The sequence below is a fragment of the Caretta caretta genome, chromosome 7, assembly GCF_965140235.1.
Source record: "Caretta caretta isolate rCarCar2 chromosome 7, rCarCar1.hap1, whole genome shotgun sequence".
NCBI classification, from domain to species: Eukaryota; Metazoa; Chordata; order Testudines; family Cheloniidae; genus Caretta; species Caretta caretta.
Window position 1 is genome coordinate 82,168,779 of NC_134212.1, and position 22,667 is coordinate 82,191,445.

Genomic DNA, 22,667 nt, shown 5'->3' on the forward strand with positions numbered 1-22,667 from the left:
CTCTGAAGGCCTGGGAGAGACTGCCTGCCTCTTGCCTGGGCAGCCTTTATATAAGGCCTAGCCTGGCCCTGATTGGCTCCCCGCAAGCTCTCTCTGATTGGCTGCCTGTCTGCACAGCCGCTCTGGCCTGCTGTAGCCCAATCTGACCTAGGGGTGGGGCACCTCCCGGGTTTTCCAATAAGACAGGCAGTTGAAGTACTTCACGAGAGAAGCAGATCCCCAATCCCTGGGGATTTATCCTCTTTCCCAGAGATGGCCACAGGGCCTGCTGTACACATTCCCTGCCTTTCCACTTCTAGAAAAGGTGATCCAGAAGATCAGGTGAGAAGGAGCAAAGATGATAGTGCTAGGTCTGCACTGGCAAAGGAGACAAGAGTTCTCCAGGCTGATAAAGCTGAAATTGGAAACACCATTGCAGCTAGAAGTGAGACCAGACATCCTTTAGCAAGGCTCATTCCTCCATCCAGACCCAGACTGTCCACATCTGACAGCCTGGCTATTGAGAGGGAAGTGTTGCTGTGGTATACTGTCCTCCCAAGTGATTGGAACTCTGCACTCCTCAGGCACGCTCAGTTGCACAGTGGGGTAGTGGGCTTTCTGTCCTCCACAGAGGCCTCCTTTGGAAGAAAGGTGCTGCAAATGGTGGTCCAGTAATACCATTGGCATTTTGGCAGTTAACCCAGAGGGGAGGGGGTGTCTTCCCTATCTCATTCTGTTTTTTTTATTCCTCCCTAGTTCTGTTCACTGCTTGATACTTCCCCTACATATCAAATTTGTGGGAGATTCTGGGCTGCAGAATAATAAATTTCTTAACTGATAATTTCCTTTCTGATAGCAGCATCTCCCACAATTCTACCTTCCCTGGATGGCTTCCTAGTCATGGAACAGTATTTAATTTGGATAGTTATGCTTGTAGGCCGTAGTCTACCGTACAGTTTATTGGTTAGCATTGACGTTATTGTTATTAGTTGTATTTACAAGTTTTTGCATAGCTTTGGAATGAATCATCTGGCAGCTGGCTAGAGAAGGAGTGTGACTAGCACGGGCTGTGCTACAGCTTTGAACAGCCTCTGGAAACTGCAGTGGAGGGGCATAGCTCATATGTAGCGGCGTCTTCCGCAATTCTGGCAGCAGACAGGAATTTATCAGCTAAGAAATTTACCAATCCCCACCTGAAAGATTGTGTTTAGTTTTGATCACACACTTTAAAAAAAGATATAGCAGAAATGGAAGGGGTTCAGAGACAGGGAATTAGAAAATTATTAGAAGCATGGAAAAATTCCCCCATGAGAAGATAGCAAGGATTGCCTCTATAGTTTAGAGAAGTGACTTGACAAGAGCTAGACAAAACTATGAATGTTTCAAAGCAAGCAGCTCAGGTGCTCCTGTTCAATGTTTCTTATAATATAAGAACAGAGGGACATTTAATTAAATTGAAAGGTAGCAAGTCCAAAACTAATAAAAGGAAATACTTTTTTACATAAGGTACAGTTAACTTACGGAACTCCTTGCTTCAAGGTATCATTAAGGACAAGATCTTAGCCAATTTAAAAGGATTAAAAATGGATATGGAAAATGAGTCCAGCCATTATTACATTAGATGGGATAAGCATTTTAGCTAAAAGATACAAACTCCCATATTTCAGGACATATGAGGTTGACAACTAACAGAAGATGGTACAAGGGTTAGGAAGAAATCCTCCCTGCCAACAAATTAGAGAATCAGGGAGTAACTTTTTCACCGTAATAACTTTTTCATATTTTTTCACCATAATAACTTTTTCCACCATAAGACAGATGTCAAAAAGTATTTGAGAAAGCAGTTAATATCTGAGGTATAACCTACAGTAAAATATCAGAAACCTGGAAATAAAATAGGGTGCTGGAGAGAGAGGAGCTGTAGTGATTACAAGTGTGGTGGGTAACCATGGTCAGTTGGAGGATGCCTTTTGTACATAACCTGTAAATGATTTGGGAGATCATCAAAAACAAGATCTTCAAATTTGTTTAGTTTGACAAAACTAAAACTGGGGACAGAGTTAATAAGGAAAAAGATAACTATGTTCCAAAGGATTTGTATTTCCTAGGCCAGTGGTTCTCAAAACCGGTCCGCCGCTTGTGCGGGGAAAGCCCCTGGCGGGCTGGGCCAGTTTGTTTACCTGCCACCGCAGGTTCGGCCCAATGCGGCTCCCACTGGCCGCGGTTCACCGCTCCAGGCCAATGGGGGCTGTGGGAAGCGGCAGCCGGTACGTCCCTTGGCCCGCGCCGCTTCCCACAGCCCCCATTGGCCTGGAGCCGTGATCGACCCAACCTGTTTATGCGGCAGGTAAACAAACCGGTCCAGCCCGCCAGGGGCTTTCCCTGAATAAGCGGCGGACCGGCTTTGAGAACCACTGTCCTAGGCAACTGGGTCAGCAGATGGCTAATGCAGGTTAAAGTAAGGTAGAAAAATGTAAAATAATTAGTCTAAAACCAAACTACCAACTAAGTAACCAATAAATAATTAGTACAGGGTTAATAAATAATCCAATGTACTAATCAGGAAAAATGATCCAGCAGGTATATTAAAATCTCTCTAGGGAAAAAGTGTAATTTTTAGTGCCAAGCTTCAGGGACTCTCCTTAACTTTTTTAGGAACATAGAAATTGCCATATCAGATCAGGGTAGGGATTCATGTAGTCCAATAACCTGTTCCTGACAGTGGCAATTACCTGATAGTGAAAAATATACTCCTGAGAACATAAATCTATTGCATGTAAACCACTGTTGTAGAGGTATTAATAAGTAAATTAATATTTACTTGTTTATATGGGATTGCCGGTACAAAGGAGTGGCTTTAATGTGAAAACATTTTCCATATAGTGTATCTTTTGCTTGCGTCTTCTCTGTGATCTTGGAAATTGTGTCTTGTATGTGATCTTGTTGATTAAAAGACTTTTTTTTCTCCAAGTTGAAAAAATGTTTTTTCTCATAAGAAGTTGGTGGTGAGCAAACGAAACCCTTCAAAAACAGAAAGTATAGAAATACACAAAAGTTCTCCCAAACTCGTTTAATTTTTCTTTGTGAGCTTTATCGCAGAAAACCTGAAAACAATGAGAGAGTCCTCGGACCAAAAACTGCCCATCTTCATCACGTTGGTGGCTGAACATTGAGAAGTGATCTAACAGGAGTACCTTGCATTGTTGATAGACTAATGTTCATTAGTTTAGCATTTACACCAAAACACACCAATCTTTGCAGCCACAGTTTAAAAACATCTTGAGTTTCACAATTTTCCCTGGTTTCAGAGTAACAGCCGTGTTAGTCTGTATTCGCAAAAAGAAAAGGAGTACTTGTGACACCTTAGAGACTAACCAATTTATTTGAGCATGAGCTTTCGTGAGCTACAGCTCACTTCATCGGATGCATACCGTGGAAACTGCAGCAGACTTTATATATACACAGAGAATATGAAACAATACCTCCTCCCACCCCACTGTCCTGCTGGTAATAGCTTATCTAAAGTGATCATCAGGTTGGGCCATTTCCAGCACAAATCCAGGTTTTCTCACCCTCCACCCCCCCACATAAATTCACTCTCCTGCTGGTGATAGCCCATCCAAAGTGACAACTCTTTACACAATGTGCATGATAATCAAGTTGGGCCATTTCCTGCACAAATCCAGGTTCTCTCACCCCCTCACCCCCCTCCCAAAAACCACACACACAAACTCACTATCCTGCTGGTAATAGCTCATCCAAAGTGACCATTCTCCCTACAATGTGCATGATAATTAAGGTGGGCCATTTCCAGCACAAATCCAGGTTTTCTCACATCCCCCCCACCCCCATACACACACAAACTCACTCTCCTGCTGGTAATAGCTCATCCGATTGGGACAGATGCGTGGAGTGAAATATCATCAGTAGGGTCCCACCAAATTCACGGCCATGAAAAAAGCGTCACAGACAGTTAAATCTGGTCTCCCCCGTGAAATCTGGTCTTTATTATACAGATTTCAGTGGAAAGAGGAGCATTTCTCAAATTGGTCTCAAATAGTCTCTAAGGTGCCACAAGTACTCCTTTTCTTTTTACAGTTTTCCCTGTTACTGTTTTACATTCAGGGACAGATGCGTGGAGTGAAATATCATCAGTAGGGTCCCACCAAATTCACGGCCATGAAAAAAGCATCACAGACAGTTAAATCTGGTCTCCCCTGTGAAATCTGGTCTTTATTATACAGATTTCAGTGGAAAGAGGAGCATTTCTCAAATTGGGGGTCCTGACCCAAAAGAGGATTGTGGGGATGGGTTGCAAGGTTATTGTAGTGGGGATGCAGTATTGCCACCCTTGCTTCTGCACTGCCTTAAGAGCTAGGAGGCTGGAGAGCGGTGGCTGCTGGCCAAGCGTCCAGCTCTGAAGGCAGCACCCTGCCAGCAGCAGCGCAGAAGTAAGGGTGGCAATACCATGCCATGCCATCCTTGGATGCCATACCATCGCTCACTGCTGCTGGCGCCAGGCCGCCCGCTAATCCCCTAGGCCGCCCTAAAACCCGCATTGCCTTGAAGCGCAGGGCCCCCCAATGCAAGGGGCCTGAGGGAGTTGCCCCAGTCCGTCCTATGGATGGGACGACTCTGCTGGGCACCACCAAACATACAAATGTGGTGCCCATGCCCTTAACTCCATTTAGCAAAGGCCTTTTTTTTTTGGTTTGGGAATACAATTCTTCAAAGTCTTTAGACTTCTTGGTCTTAGAATACAATACTCTGACTTTATCTTATACTACTAATAATCAGAGTGCAACTTGATCATATTTATTTCAGTTTTTTTAGTCCTTTACTCCCCTCTTTCTTCATTAAGTAAATTACTGTAAACCTTTTATGGGGAAAATGAATGGTAAATAGTACAGTACTTTTTTCAAGTGTTTATTAAACCATTAAGATCAAAGTTCCCCTTTGAACTTAGCTCTACTTATTTTTTCACTGGAATACTCACAAATAGCTCATAAAACATCTTCTCTTCCTATTATAAAATGTATTCCTGCTACGATCATGACAAATTTTTCAATCAGATAAAATTTGCATTTTTTTTAATATTGTGGTAGCAGAAGCAGATTGAGTGAACTTTGTTAAGCACATACTTTGCTCAGCTGAGACCCTAAATTATTGTAGTTTGTTGTTATGCTGATGAGGAAGAGTTTTTTTCAACCCTCAGGCCACAGATGGCAGCTTCCAACTTTTCCTGGGAGTGCTCAACCCCCACTCAGCCCCAGACACTGTCCCCACTCCACCCCTTCCCCCAAATCTTCATCCCACCTGTTCCATCCCCTCCCCTGAGGACACCCCATCCCCACTTCTCCCCCTCCCTCCCAGTGCCTCCTGCATGCTGCAGAATAGCAGATCCGCGGCAGGCGGGAGGCACTGGGAGGAAGGGGGAGGATAGGTGGGGCCACCGGCAAGCTGGAGGCACTGCGGGGGATGAGGCAGGGAGGGGAGCTTGGCTGCAAGTGGGTGCTAACCACCCACTAATTTTTTTCTGTGGGTGCTCCAGCCTTGTAGCACTCATGGAGTTGGCACCTATGCTGCAGGCCATGTTTCAGGTGCTGCTTTGAGCAGGTACAGCATGCATGCAGCATTGATATATAGTGACTGGCTCTGGGCAGTCCTTTGTGGATGACTAAGTACTAAATGAGGTTTTCTCCTCTCTAACCCCTGCAAATACCTCACACCTCCTGATCTGAGTACCTCTATACTTTAAGAACTTTTGTGCTTGGGAAAGATGCCCGTTTTGACAGCCCTTGAAATCATATATGCACAGAATAAATACAATAAAGGTAGAGATTCAGCAGACTTCCTCACATAGTCCTGCTAATGTGCCTGTATTCTGTTCTGAATGAATCACTTCTAAAGAGGAAAGGATTACTCATAACCATTCAGTCCTTGGACTTTGCTCGCTCCATTTATGTCACCAAACTGCCATCAGATGGTACTGACTTTGTCGTCTCTACTAGGCTGAAGCAGAATTGAACCAGTAATTTAAAGATGAAAAGCTCTATAGCTAAGCTTTTCAGCTGGTTCCTATATGCCAGTAAAAATGGGTCCCAAACTGTGAGACCAAAATAGGGCAATATGCTGGCCAACTCCAGTAGTCCAGTTGGTATTTGGAGAGAGAGGGTCCCTGGAAACAGCAGTGTCCTACATGTACTCTTAATAATTTCTGTGTATCTAATAGTTTTGAATTAACTTTTCAGGCTCCTTTGTAATATTTTTTTTCTTCCAGTCATAACCATCTCTTGTCTCTTTTGTTTTGGTTTTATTTTCAGAGGAGTTTCTAGCTCCACATATTACAAGATCTACAAAAAAATATGTTTTTGTGTTTCTCTGCTTGAATATGGATATTCTCTAGGTGGAAAATATTAACTTCTGCCACTATGTCAAATGTAGTCTCAACATGCACAGTTGCCTTTTCAACTGGAGTTCACTGCCAGGTGATTAAGAATATATACTAGTAACCACCAAGCAATGTCAAATTCTTTCCAGCAACTGGGCATTTAATTGTGATTCTTCTGTCTTTAGTAAACTTAAATGTATTTTTGTTTCTCCCTTGATTTTATGGTATGTACCCACCATGTCACTCAGATTTCATTTCAATTACTAGGCTAAACTTACTGTGTTACATTTTTAGGAAGGCGTCTGTATTGTTTTTAAGTAAATGACTAATGTAGTTTTATTTTGTATTTCACTGAGGGGGTCTTTAAAAGAAAAGAACTATAAGATTTTTAATACTCAGAAATGTCAATTTAGATAAGTAACCTCCATAAATTAAATCACCTGTGTATTAATTGGATTATGTGTTCACTGTACCTCAGTTTCCTTTTCTTTCATTTTAGTTAGATATATATGCCTATCTCCAGTACTACTAATATCCAATTAGAAAGGCATCATTTACTAAAGGAAACAGTACTTCTATAGTTAGTATTCATTCGACAGATACTTGAGCATTCCATATATTTATGGAGCACAGAAGAAACTTCTTGAGAACCTGTCTTTATGAAAATGTTCAAGAATTCTCTATGGCATGCCAGTTTGTCAGCAAGGCAGCCATTAAACAATTCCAGGTCCTGATCCAAAGCCCATGGAAGCTAATGGGAGTCTTTCCTATGACTTTAGATCAAACTCTTATTTATTACAAGAACAAGCCAGCTGAGGAGGGCACCGCATGAAAGTGCACAATTTGCAACAGGTCAAGAAAGACTAGCTATGACTAAAGAACAGACAAAAATTGAGCCAAATATGTTTCAGACAAAATTTGGAACCACTCTAATTTGGCAAACAAACAGAAGACAGAGTCAAATCAGTTGTTGCCACTCTGCAAAAATGGATTTACCTGGATCATATCTTCAGATGAATCCACTGAACTGTGTGAATAATAATCCGCTATTTAATTAAGCAGTTATTGTAATAGAGGAAGGTTTTTGTGTTGAATTGGAAACAAGCTGAAATAAACGTTTTCTTGGATCATAATTTGGGGTAAAACAGTCACTGAATTATGATAGTTCTACATATGGTGCTCATTTGATAAAAGAATATTTCACAGAGGGATGAATAAAATAATTTAGGCAAGAAATTTATGCATGTTTTCTGTTTTATACACCAGCATTGACCAGTCTGTAATGAAGTGATTAAGACCCTAATTCAGCAAATACTCATGCATGCTTTTAAGTCGTACAAATAGTCCCAATGACATAAATTTGATCATTTTGAAAAAATGTAGTCACTGTCCATATTTTCCAAATTATTGAACAAGTGGGAAACATCACTATAATAAGCTATATTTTGAATAACTGAACAAGGAAAAGATACTTACCTTTTGGTATGCATTTTTTTTTAGGGAACAAAACAGATGCTTTGCAACCTGGAATAAAAATGGAGACTTCAGATCACCTTTATGCCATGAAACATACTTCAAATGCTACTAAAAGTTGCTCTGTATTAAAACAATATACTGCTTCCTCCCCTTTTAAGGTGGATAGTTTACATCCTTATTCGTCATTAACACATAAGCCTAGCATAACAGCAGTGACTGATATTCAACAAGATTTTTCAGTTCCCTACGGGTATTTTGAATGCAGTAGTAAGCAACCTCATGTCACACCTTATATTAAATGTAAGAATTTTGATGTGTCAGTTAAAGATTATACTGGAATTTTGCTGAATGAAAAGAGGAATGGTGTGCCACCAATTCTTCCAGATATTACTGTTTCAGACCACCCAACCCTTAAAGACCCCCTGCATAGTATACTTGAACACCTACCAGATGACAAGCAAAATTGTCAACTGCAATTACAAAATGCTCCTTCGCAATCGATCAACCCTTGTGATATGTCGGTACCATTAAACTCTCCGACAAAGGATGTAACCAGAAATGAAGCTAACACGTCTCATAAATGTCCAGTGGAAAAAGGTGGCTCCCATCAAGAACAGATTTGTGATTCCAAAGCTAGTGATGAAAAGCAAAGAAATGTGCTGGCAGAACCAATGGATTCTGAAGAAAAAGCTGATGAAATGTGGTCAGACAGTGAGCACAATTTTTTGGATGATGATATTGGTGGTGTTGCTGTGGCACCTTCTCATGGTTCTATCTTAATTGAATGTGCAAGACGTGAACTCCATGCCACAACACCCATTAAGAAACCAAACCGCAGTCATCCCACACGAATCTCTTTAGTCTTCTACCAACACAAAAATTTAAATGAGCCAAAACATGGATTAGCAATGTGGGAAGCAAAGATGGCTGAGAGAGCAAAAGAGAAGGAAAAAGAAGCAGAAAGATTAGGGACTGAAAATACTGAACTAAAACCTAGCAGCAGGAAAACCAAGCAGAGCAGTGAAACCAGAGAGATTTTCTATGAAGAAAATGAGTTCAACCAAATTCCATCACGCAGAGCGTTAACAGTAACTCAAGATAATGTAATAACAGTGTCTTCTTATGCCCTCACTAGAGTTGCAGGGCCCTATAACCATTGGGCATAGGTTTTAGTAGCAGATGCCTTGCCTTGGTGCAGTGTTATACAGTATTTCTTTAAGGTGCTGTTAAAGAACAGAGTCATGTGTAGTTTACTATTTGTTCATCTCAACCATTTTAAGGCTGAGGTAAAAATGGGGATTTATCTTAAACTGTGACTTTATATTTTAACATTTGGTGGTGCTTGCGCACATTTTAAGCAAAAAAAAAAATTGTATAGTTTTAATATGTTCTAAAAGAAGATTTTGGTTAGGTTATTAACCTTGATTGAATCATTCAGTTTATTACCTTTAGGAAATTATATTTTGGTGCTTTAAATCAAATCTGTTTACTACAGAACAAGTCATTTATAGGGATTTTAACAGATTCACATTTTATGATGTAAAATCAAATTATACAGTGATAGCTCTACACAGTTCTTGGTGCTTGACCACATCAAACAGTAAAAATAAGCTGAATTATTACTTCATGGTGCCATTGCTCTAACAACTTCCAATCATTGCTAAAAAGTCCAAATTACAGATAAATCTTTTAAGAGAACCAATGAAATTTTCTCTTTCTAGAGTTTTCATAATGTATAAAATGAAGTTATCACTAGTGATGGCTGGAAGTTGTTTGTAAGCTGTAAATATATATTTTAAAAGCACTTTCTATTTTTAAAATTAACTTGAACTAGTATAGTATGAGGATCATATTGTCTAAGGTTTGTGCATACTCTACAGAAGAAATCATTTTGTTCTTGCTGTGTAGATTTCCATACTGTTACAATTGCAATATGTATGCAAATGACATATGTGATTGTTTTTAGACTTTCCCTTTTTCCATTGAAGGTTTTTATGTTACATATAAACAGAAGAGTAATAAAATGCAGACACTTTTAATTATTTACAAATATGGAATGAAGAAACATCTTGTTCAATGTGTGTTGCTATTGGGGAATTAAATAATTAATTTTTTAAAGACAGAAATTATGATGATTTATTTGAGCAATAAGCACATTAGTCTGACTCATCTAAAGCATTGCAAGTTATGTGACACAACCAAATGTTCCTAATGCCTCAGGGGTAGGATCGTTTTGGGATTTTAAAAAAAAAAAAAAAAGGTACCCCCTAGAGTTGCCTTACTCTGTTCCGAAAAAAAGTTATAAAAATGACAAACTAAAGTAAGAAATTTTCAATATCTAATGTTTAAAAGCAAGTCTTATTTGATAATTCTCTTCCAGAATGTTCACTAGCTAATAAGAATGCTTTTTCAGTTCAGTGGGGTTTTTTTTTTTTTTTTTTTTACAAGCATGTTTGTATCATTTTTAACAATGATTTATTTATACATTTCATATGGGAACAGTTGTTAGTTACAAACATTTGAATTTATGTTCTGCATTTCAGTTGGAAAATTCACACATCACCAAATGATTATGGTTACATGTTGCTAAATGAGGAAAAGTAGACACTCCATTCAGAAATAATGTAGCATCCATCCCGCTCTTCTTTCTCTGATTCTTCTCTCCTCCTCATTTCTGTTTTATTATTTATTTATTGAATCATCTAATCACCAGACAAAAAAGTTGTTTAAGTAAGGACCTTGTCCTGCAAGCCTTACTCACCTTCTCAGTCCAATTAAAGTCAGTGGGACTACCCACGTAAGGCCTACTCTTGTGCATAATGGTTGTGGGATAAGATCCTACGGGTCAAGCTCTACCTTAATTTTACCTGTGAATACTCACAGTGTATGTAATCCCATAGATGTAACTGAGGTTAGTATTTTCTATTGAGAACTTATACCAGTAATATACTTGATAATACTATAATGCAGTGGTGCTGTAACAAAAGTAATCTGAAATGTCTAGATCCACTTTATCTAATACCTAGACAAGGTGCTTTTTTCTTTAAAAGTTCTATAATAATTGTGATATTTACAGTTTTGGTACAAAGAATATGTGAATTTTATTTTTTACACACAGTGCTAACTAGAACCCTGATCCTGAAAATACTTACAGGTAGGAGCAGGTCCAATGAATTCAATATTTGCAGGATCAAGGCCTAAAGTTGCAATCACTATGTAATGATATTGGGCTAAACCTAAAATCCTTATGTAGACTGACTATTGAAATTAACAGGAATTTTAATGGATAAGGACAGGAGGATTGGACCCATTCTTTGTATTTTATCTAGCTCAAAGTAAAATTTGTGAAAACCCCATATGCTGCAAATTTTAGTTTAAAGCCTGTTAGTTCAAGTACAGGATATGAAGGGATTATAAATCATAAAAATGTCAATATTTTGCCATCATTTTGTACCAGCAGTTTTCTGCTTTTTGAATATGTAAAGTACAGTATACATGTAATCATTATGGTATATTGTGTGCCTTAGATTTCCATTTTAAAACTTGTCTATTTTTTGTGAGGCTAAAAATTACAGCTGTATATACAGTAAGTAGTATTCTAAGTTGCCCCAGCTGCTCCAACAACATATTTGCTATCTGAGTACCCTTGTTTAGCACCATGGTCAATTATCTACCAGAAGGATTACTTTGCTACTAGTAAGTATCACTGATAACACTGATAGATTTAGACATATTATAACTTCACAATAATTTCACTATGCCATATGCATGTATAGTGCAGAATGAAGGAATTCTTTATTTCTCAGCAATTCTACTAAATACCATTTTTATTTCAAAATTTAGTAGGAAAAGTTTCAGGGCTGTTATTCTGCTTACAAGAAATTCAAGAAATATTAAAATGGCTGGAATTTCCGTTTGAATCCTTCCAGACCTTTAGGCTTGTGTGTGATTGGGCAGTTCAAGTAATAGAGAAAACACCAGCTTCCTCAAATACCTGAAAAGCAGAATAGGTGCATCTTAAATGGCGTCTTTAAGTATGTTTGTCTTTTACAAGGCACTTCTCAGTTAACTATCAGTAGGGACTCAGCAAGTCCAACAGGGAAATCCAGCTCTAATAGATTCGTAATGGCAATGTTAAAAGAGAACAGTATGTCTGAAAAGCAAATATTTTCTAGTAAATATATTGCAGTATGAGAAATACATCTATTTACTGTATTTACAGCTGTGTGCTATTTATTATAACATTTCAGAATATTTATCAGTCTTGTGCACACAGATCAATGTTGTATTGAGTAAGATCGTACTTGCAACAATACTGTCCTCTTAAAAGTTACGAATTTTAGGAAGTGACTCTTTCCCTTCCATCCCACACAACTGCTCTATGACTTCCTCTCACGCTCATAGACGCATAAACTTTAAGGTCAGAAAGGACCATCATGATCATCTAGTCTGACCTCCTGCACATTGCAGAAGCAGGATCTTTCCAGATTGGCCAGCCAGGTCAGGAAGCACATCTGAAGACAAAACAGCTAGGAAAAACGGTATACTTCCCTTGATCTGTAACAAACTTATATTGATTTCAGTAGGAGTTTTTGTTCATAGACAGACAGCACTGTAGGGCTCCAAGTCTTTAACTCACAGTTCTTGACAGTTTGTTTCCCCAATACCACCACCTTTTATATCACCTCACAGTATACCACCAAGGACTGTTGCAACATAACATAGCAACCTTTGATTTTCCGGCAAGAATATCCCTATACGCTCCCTCTAGTAGGCCTGCACCATCACAACACCTCATTTTGGAGGAAAGGAGTGATGCTCTCTAGAGACAAGTATAAGGGGATAGCCGTGTAAGTCTGTATCCACAAAAACAAGGAGTCCGGTCGCACCATAAAGATTAACAGATTTATTTGAGCATAAGCTTTCCTGGAATTGACACCTCATCTATTATTGGGAGTGGACTACACCCTGATTGAATTGGCCCTGTCAGCACTGGTTCTCCACTTGTGAGATAACTCCTGTCTCTTCAGGTGTCAGTATATTTATGTCTGCATCTGTAATTTTCACTCCATGCATCTGAAGAAGTGGGTTTTTTACCTATGAAAGCTTATGCTCAAATATAACTGTTAGTCTTTAAGGTGCCACCGGACTCCTTGTTGTTTTTGCTCTCTAGAGAGTATCACTCCTGTTTGACTCTCAGGGGTCACTGTTGCAATAGTACAATAGCTCCCATTGAAACTGTGAGTGTTACCACTGCAATACTCCTGCACATGCAGGTACCTCATTCCTTGGATCAAGCTGGGATCTGACACTTAGAACCCACAGATAGTAGCAGAGAGTATGACTGTAAGGCCATATGACCAGCTCACCTCAAATATTGTAATAATACTGTACAAAATTCATACAATGACTTAATTGCTCATAAGCTACAATTAAGATGTGATCATATCTTTCTGCAAATAATCCTGATTTTATAAGTCAATGTTTTGTACTTACAGTGACCACCATTAAAACAAGTCATGCTCAGTTACCAGAATGTGTCCCTATGCTTCAAATAGGAAACAACTCTAGTATCTGAAGTAATATGGTGTGATAACTGTAGGTAAAAAGCAACTTTTTAACGCTTACTAGTATACGTAACACACAATTGTTTTCTCCTCTAAAACCCTTTCAAACACCATTACAGTATTATGCTAACTTTAGCGGTCAAGCTCTACTCTCATTCACATCTGTTTAACCCCCTGCAGTTAGTGGAGCTTTGCAGATGCAAATACAGCAGGATTTGGGCCAATATGTTAATGTGCTTCTCGTTAAACGTAGAATTTTTAGGAAACCTTGTAAACGGAATTGTATTTGCATTTTTATATTTAAAATGTAGGGCACAATCCTACCTTAAATTACACGGGGGAAGATCAATATGACTCTGTGTGAAATCAGCTACCTGGTCAGGCCGAGTGATAAAATATGCTTTCTAATTTACAGGCTGCATAAATAATTCATTTCTTCTGAAATTTGCACAGAAATGCTTGTAGTATGGAGACGTACTCCCTCCCAATATTTGAAAAATTAATTTATATGCCAGTTTTCAGACTATTTACATGTATCAACATTTGTGATATTCATGCAGTATTAAATGAATGACCTCTCACATCCACTGTGGCAGTTAAAATAGCATTTCTTCAGTAGTGAGATCTTTTTGGCAGGTCTTTGCAGTAAAATTGTCGTCGTGTTTTATTTCTCACATATGGAAGAGTTGGATGGCTAACCATAACACATTATAAAAGCCCTTGATCACGCGTTGTGAAATTATAGATGAGGAAGAGGCCAATCACATATGGAAACTCTTTTCTAATTTAACCAAGTGGCTGTTCAACCAGTAACAGCTATAAGGCCACTTTATCATCAAAAAGTAAAGTGCAAAGAAATACAATAATTGTGTTATGACATTCTGGCATTGCCTTGCAATCTCTGTGCCATAACAATTTCTGTTTGATAGGGATGTGTCATCACATCATGTCACTATGTACTGATGTATGTTAATTCCATTCCTCCACTTCCTCTTGTGGAATCAATTTCTTCTCTGTTCTGTCTGCCCCAATCTGTACTGGCCTCTGGAAAAAGAGAAGTCACTCTTACTTTGATCTGCCTAATACATGTACCCTAGACAGAGACGTGAGCACTGCTATAATCGCTCACTCTGCCTCAGATCCAGATAGAGCAAGTGGAGGACTAATCGGATATATGAAGCCCAAAATAGTTATAAACCAGGCTATGAAGAACCGCATGCAGCTTGTGAGCCCTGACTTGACTTGCTCCTTAAGCCGTTTCTTGGTTGCCTAGGTACTGTATATCCATATCACCACTGTTTATTTAGATATATCAAATTTTAAATACACAATTTTTTTTTACTAAAGTGTAAAACTATGGCACATTTATATCCATCTCTTTCTTTTTAATCTTATCTTAGAAGCATGGTCAGTGTAAAAAGTACTGAGATTTTGACTGCTCAGTATTTCAGTGGAGTAGAAGTGAAACCACAGATCAGAGTTTTCTGGGATCACCTGATATTTTAGAAAAATTGTCTTGAATTATATTGTTTATATGGTACTGATGTATGCTGCTGTAAAACTATATGAATGCTATTTTCCTGGGACTCTGACAGAGGAGAGATATGCATCACTTGAGGCTATCCCAGGGACCAAAAAATCTCTAATAATATTTAATTAGGTACAAGTATGTAGAAGATTAGGAATAGCCTCTAAATGTTATGGGCCAGATTCTGATATGTTACACTCAGGTACATCCAGAGTAACTCTACTGAAGTCAATTGAGTTACTCCATATATACGCAGGTGTGACTGAGATCAGACTCTGTCCTCTGTCTATGCTAGAGATCGTCTATTTCCTTTGATGTATGATTCAAAGTTAGTACTAACTTCATGTTAACTTTATCATTATACTAAAATATTTTAGATGTTTCAGAGGAGTTAGTTAAATGTTTCAGTTTGAGTGTAATATTTCAGTGTCATTTGTGTGCTGCTTTGTTTTCTAAATAATGGAGATAATTCTCAGTGTATACTACATCTTCTCCCTCTAGGACATTTCATTTGCTAGCTTCAGCCCTAGGCATTAACTTCTGTTCTGTATAGATGACACTGAACTCTACAACTCGCTCATTTCATGCTTTGATTCCTTTGTAGCTCATCTGCTGTATTTACCCATTTTGTCTGTCAGTGCTTGGTGACCCTATAGCCTTCTGCTGTTGAATGCTTTAAAGAGTTATAACTTCCTGCATACAAGTCTTCTAATTCTCTTTAGCATGGACCTTTGCTCCCAAGGGTAGCAATGTAAGCATCAGCCTTGCTCCTGACTTTTATTTTTTAATCTCACCTCTTCCTTGTCTGTAAATCTGTTTATCTCCACCTCTGAAATTTACAAGAAATTATTATTAATGTAACTCTTTCAAAATCTATATTTCATGTCAATCATTTTCTGTCTTAACTCTGATAGTTGCCTTTTTTATCATCCTGTTATAGCCTAACTCTTCCATGGAGTGCAGAATGCTGCAGTTAAATTACTTTTTCATTACAAGAAAGAAGGGCATTTCAGTCCACCCCTTCACCTTCACTATCAATCTTCATATCCACTTGTAAACTGTCCATTTATTTTTCAAAACTCTCCATAAACTTTTGGCATCCTACCTTTCTGACCCTCTATCCACATATAGTCAACAAAGTCCGTTTTGCCAGTTTTGGCCTCTTCTCTGCCCACAGACTCAGCTCTCCAGAGCTGAAGATCATTCTTTGCTTGTACTGCTGCATCTCTGGCATTCTGTCTTTCCTTCTGTATGATTTACTCTGTTCAAATCTTGACATAATAGATAAGATCATGACTCTCCCTGCAAAGACCCACAAGCGGGAGAAGGTGCTTCTTTGTGTCTTCTGTTTGTCCCTGTTCATGGATCAGCCATAATCCCAGTGGGAAGTTCAAGGACTGCATAAAAGTTAGTGCCACCACTGGCCCTAGACTCTCCAAAGAGGAGTGGAGTTATGGATTTGCCTTTTCTTCCTCCCTTCACAGCAGCAAGCAGGGCTGATCTGGCTTGAGCAGGAAGGAGTAGAACACAAACTGCACACTGTGAAAAGGTACAGGGGTTCCAGCTTTGCTGTGTGCTTCTCCACTCTGTTAAAATTCTCTTTGGGACTCCTACTATTCCCCAGCCTCTTCTTACTTTCCCCCATCCCAAATGGGCTGTAGCTTAAAGCCACATTTTAGCCCAAATCTTCCCATTCTCTTTAGCCTACAAATGACACTAGATCCTCAGTACTGCATCCTTCAGTTCTTCCCCCACCATAGCTAATCTGCAAGAACACTTGCATGTTTATCACTTTTAATGTTAACTGTTTTCTTTTCTCCTACTGGATCTTCATCCATGTCATTTTTCCTTTTATGAGTTGCTGTGCGCAGCTTGAAAGTCTTCTCTCTTCTGCCTCTTTCTTTTAAGCATTTTATGACACTTTGAATGAAGGCTGCTATATCAAGATAAGTTGTACTGTTGTGTGATTCAGAACCTGCAGGGTTAATGCAAATGAAGTTAAATTGATGGTACAGTGACACAGTGTTCATTGGTGTCTAATTCTAAAATGCTAAAAGCTCCCAATGATTTATTTGCAGTGACTGCAGGATTGGGCCTTCAGTGGTTTTCGATGTTGAGTCATACATCAATCACTGTTTCAGGTTGACAACATTTTTAAATGTGGCTGTACTATCACTCGACTGTTCTCCCCACTTTGTGCGCCATTACGGCCTTCCACATAAAGTCAAAGGGTACAATGCTGTTATAAATAGATGCCAAAATTTTCTGTGGATAGGAAGTAGAACACAATTGACAATTAAGCTACATAGAGATGTCATATGCAGTAGACTGAATGTATTCAAAAAAATTGCTGTTGTAGCGTCACATTGGAACAGGTTTCAGAGGAGCAGCCGTGTCAGGCTATATCCGCAAAAAGAACAGGAGGACTTGTGGCACCTTCGCGACTAACCAATATATTTGAGCATAAGCTTCATGAGCTACAGCTCGCTGCATCCGATGAAGTGAGCCGTAGCTCACGAAAGCTTATGCTCCGATACATTGGTTAGTCTCGAAGGTGCCACAAGTCCTCCTGTTCTTATTGGAATAGATGTCAACCATTTGACACTTAATCGATATCACAACTGTTGCCACAGAACATTTTCATACTGTATTGTGGAAGATTTTATGAACTGTTCGATAAACATTTTCGATGTCTTACTTGTTTCTTGTTATATACTATTACAATGCAAAAGTTTTTTTAAATATAAAAATAAAGGGCCTTTTTCTCATTTACGCTAAGGCCCTTTAACACCACTCTGAGAGAACAAAATGACATTAAAGTGGAAGTGAATGAAACTGACACATAGTAAGGTGTCTTTACCAGGGTGGTGTAAAGAAATCCTAGTGTAACTGAGAATCAAGCCTCAAAATTGACTGTGCAATCATCAATGGATGATCTTCTTTATATCTCTACTGCACACATATTGGCCAGCAAGATCCAAACCATTACACTGGTGTTTAGTTTAGAGAAAATTAGAAATGTAGTTTAGAAAGATATTCTAATCTAGCTTCTTTTGTAGGATATCCAACTGTAGGCTGACCTTCTTTCCCCATCTTGCCTACAAAAAGAATGTGGTAAGGGGTTTGTACCTCAAATTAGTGCCCTGGCTATAGAACTGGTAGGATTGTGAATAATAAAAATTGCAAATTTGAGCAATTTTTCCTCAAATAATTATTCACAGTGTTTTTATTATCATTATTAGACAGCTTTACTTGACCACTTGAAGCGGGGTTGTGAGAATTCACCCAGCTCCATTCTCTGCTGACATAAGATCCAGTGAGGTTTGTTATACTGTGTAATATTGCCACACTAGAGGGAAATGTGAGGCACAAAGCTAAAAGCCAAAGTTTTCTCACCACCCTAATTTTGGTGATATTAGACAGCAAAACCATTAGCCCAGTCCTGCATGCCTGAGTCATGAAAAAACTTCCATTGCAGCCAGTGTGAGTTTTGCATTAGCAAGTATTGAGCCTCAGAAGCTTACACTATTGTATTGGAATTATAAAATGGTCCCCTAAAAATAAACAAATGCTGAGGAGAAAAAAACATTTGCTTTTCATTTTTACATGTCTAAACTGTGGTGATACTGTACATCACTATAACAGACTTCTTTTTACTTTTGTGAATGTCACTTTATAATTCTAGCAAAACACAAGGCAACCTTTGCATTTTGAATGTTGTCAGCCTCTAGTCCTCAAAATATCTCCCAAGATTAAAAAAAATATTACAAATCCAGAGAGGCAAACTGTATATTCCAATAAAGTTAAAAGAAAATCTGTTTTAAGTATTAATATTGGACATTTAATACTTTAACATTTAATTCTTCTACTATTTCTTTGCTGAGTTTGGAAGAGGACAGTTCTTGGTAACGTCACAATATCATGATATGTCATAAATGCTTTTTAAAAACTTGACGTTACCAGACATTATAATAATTATAATAACAACATTATTTTTAAGGCTACAATGTCACATTCAGAGAATGCAGTTTGATTCTCTCCTGACTTTTATCAAAAAACTAAAAAGGTACAGTATGCCAAAGGAGAAAAATTGATTTTTGTTTGATCAATATAGTCTGTATATTTCTTGCTTTCTTTATATGGAATGCATTTAATATTTATTTTGCAGCTTTGAACTTCTGTGTTTTAGGGATTTGGTGGTGTTGTTTTGTTTATTGGTGTTATCAACCTACTGTATTTAGACCTGAAAAAATGAAATAACTTTTGAAAGACAAAATACAATTTTCTTTTTAACATTAACATATTTTTAGTTCCTAAAGGAGAAAAAAAAAAACAGAAAGAAAAAGCACTTCATTATGTCACAGTATGTACAGAAGAAAGTTTAAAAGTTACTTCATTTCTCATACATTTGGGACGCATCTAGTGTAAATCCACATAGCCCCATTCAAGTTAGAGAAGCTATGTGGATTTACATCAGTGAGGATCTGACCCTTGAAATCTTCTCTGCAGCAAAGGGAACTCTTACCAGCAGTACTTGAAGACTTGTGAGTTGTGACTGCATGTTACTTGAAAGACTTACTTAAACTCTGTTTTTGGTGCAAGCAGTTGTTGTACACAATTTCATGTTTATGTAGCAAGATGCATTGAAATGTTGATAATAGTGTTGAAACATACATGTAAAGATTGTTGTTGTGGAAATTGTCTGTTCTGTTATATTTTTCTTGTGTGTCTCATTATCTGTTTAGAACGTAAATTTTCATTTTTTTATCGTCCTAACTGAATAAGGCTAAATGAATACTGTAATTGAAAATATATTTTAAATCTTGTCATGAGTTTTTAAAAAAAGACTATTACAAATTGTATCATTCCTGATTACACAGAACTTTGTGGGTGGTTTTAAATAAATTTTATACTTCTATTTTGCACTCAGTTGTCTAATTTTTCTTTCCTATATTTATTAAATCTTTCTGTTTTGTAAATATACATTTCAAAACAATATTATTTTTGTGTTTCCAAACACAAATAAAAAGAGTAGATTCCTGATCATATGTGGCCCGATCCTGCTAAGACAAAATGCATGTTGAAGTCATTTGAGGAGGACAGGAGGACTGGGCAACGATAGGCCCTGATCCCATGCATCTTGTTCCAGGATCAAGGCCATAGTATGTAATGTAGAACAAAATCTTACACCCATATAATTGAACTTATTGCTCAAACAAATAGTATTTGAAATTTACTTTTATGTAAACTTTTATTTTAATCAAGCAATAAATACTGATTCCATAGCTAGGAATAGTTTAGTATTGTAGCACCTATGAGGATGCTAATAAACTTTCAGCCTAATATGATGGGCCTGGGAGGCAGTTATGCTCACCAAAATCATGGTAGTCTCTGGATTCTGTACACTGAATCCATCTTTTCTCTTTTATAATTAGTAAAATAAAAGCAATTCCTTTTAATCTTATTAAGGAAGTTGTTTAAAAAAAAACAACAAGTAGTTGTCATTAGTTTTCTTATAAAAGTACTTTCCGTTTTGTGAAGTATTTTCCCAACAAAATTTTCCAGTTTTATCATTAACACTTTTGGTTATATTTGGGTATTTATTTATGGTGAACACAAACTGACCGATTCACCCCTGCTGGAGTCCAGGAGTACAGTCTGATCCCATCTAACCCTCTGGGCTAGCTGCATTGGATGGGGGAATCAGCAAGTGGAATCAGTATCTCCCAGGATTCCTGCCCCTTCCCTCACCAATCCCTGCTTGTTTATTTGCAGGGCTGAGGTATCCAGTTCAAGGCCCCGCAGCAACAGATGTGGTCAAAAATTTTGAATTCTTGTTTTTCAGCAAAAAAGACAAAAATGTTAGCCAACATTGTTGCAAAAAGTGTCCCACAGCAACTCTCAGGCTCAATGCTCTCCTCTCACTACTTCCATTAATACAGTACTATGTAGAAAGAAATTCTGTTCTGCTGATCTGAGGAGACTGTGACCGTTCAGGTTATTTTTCTTTTCTTTTCTTTTTTTTTTTCCCAATTAAAAAATTCAGTCCAAAAAGCTTGTATTATCAAGTTCTTTCTGAAAACTGGAATCCCCAAAAGTTAGGAAATTCTACTCGTCTGAGGTTTCAGTTACAGGAAGGCTCCTTGCCAATCTGGGCGGATACAGGCCTGTGGCTTTTTACAGTGACCGATCCACCAGCCTTGCCCCCACTTTACCTCCACATCATACTTAACAACTCTTTCAACAGATACATATTTTCTACAGCCAAATATACACTTTATGTCAAGAGTTGGAGGCAGTTTATTATCAGAATACGTAAGATGAATTTCACAGGTCAATATTGTAAAACATGTTTGAAGGGTAATAGAATATTTATGTACCTTTAATTTGTTAGAGTCATAGGGCTTTAAAGTGTAGCGTTCTTGTCACATATTTGGCATATGAGTTACATTAGTTATTGCAGCAACTCCAAGTTAATTTTTTTTTTTGTAGGGGCTAACTTTCAGTGTTTAGAAGCATCCCACTATCTGATAACAACTAGTCTGATGGAGCATGATACTGCAGTTCAAATACTGTCTGTGATATCTTAATGATTTTTATGCTGGTCATAGATAGATTTCCATTGAATATTGTTGGCTCATATTTTTGTAAATATCCCTCCAGATAATCCATTGTAGAACAATCTTTAGGATTATTCATTGAGGGTTAAATTCTGCCAAGCGCAAAGGGCACACAAAGTCCTACATGCATCAAAACTTGACTTACAGCTTAAAATGAGGGTTAAGTAGTCGGCAGGGCTTTGCATGGACCTCCTGCACTAGAGTGAATTTTAAACTCAGACCTGATTTTTTTTTTAAACCACAAACAAAATTCTGCTTTAGCTAATGCTATTTTGGGTTAAGAATTGACATATGTGCTTTAATATAAACAAAAAAACTACTAAGGAAGCCTGTTACGTGTTTTGGATCCATGACACACTGAAGTAAATGTAAAAAAAAATGTTTAAATCTAATCCCAGACATGACATTAGCTACTGGTTGAACAATGACCCTGTGTTTTCTCAAGAAGAATCTAAATCATTCCACCATCTGCTCACAATCTGATCCACTTTTCTGAATGGTCATAATCCTGGTAGAACTTCTTCTGCTTGTATAACACACAGAAGTTACCCAAAATTCTTAACTAAAGCACTTCTCCCAAAGGGCAGAATCTGAACCTTCATCTCTGCTATATTCTGCTGCCCAGTTGCTCTCCTGACAAATGGGTAGTATTTCTCACCTGTGCCATTCAAAGGAGGTCCAAGGTTGCTTATAGAGGCTGCAGGACGGAGTTGCACCTCTTTGATTTAGGCCACCAGAAATTTTGCCTCCTGCTGCAGAAGGTGGCTGTTCAGTTTCTTGTGACCATTTTGTTTTACATTAAATTGTATCCTTTTTTATATAATAGCAACTTTGGTTCAGCTTCTAGCTCTGCTGTCCCTCAATGGAGGAAACTCTGTAGCACTAAAGGTATAGCCCTTTGGTTCCTCAGGTGCAGCCCCCCCTTCAGCAGGCTCCCTCTGCGCCCCTACCACAGTACTGGAAAAGCCCTGCAAGCACTGAGTCAGGTGATAGTCCAAGAGGTGTTACAGACAGCTTTTCAGAAGCCATCGAGGATGATCTGTGTCCTGCTGCTTCAAGCCCCAGCTCTCACTCTGTCAGGGCAGGAGGCTTTGAGTTGGACTGTG

The 22,667-nt window shown here is 38.3% G+C and overlaps 1 protein-coding gene across 2 annotated transcripts in view; it reads left to right on the plus strand.

Moving 5' to 3' along the window:
• TET1 (tet methylcytosine dioxygenase 1) overlaps positions 1-19,859 on the plus strand; it is a 114,915-nt gene extending 95,056 nt beyond the window's left edge. For both annotated transcript variants that reach the window (XM_075130873.1, XM_075130874.1), the window contains one exon: positions 7,871-19,859. In XM_075130873.1, coding sequence (XP_074986974.1) covers positions 7,871-9,012 — 1,142 coding nt within the window. In that variant the 3' untranslated portion in view covers positions 9,013-19,859. The remainder of the gene's footprint in view (positions 1-7,870) is intronic.
• The last annotated feature ends 2,808 nt before the right edge of the window (positions 19,860-22,667 follow it).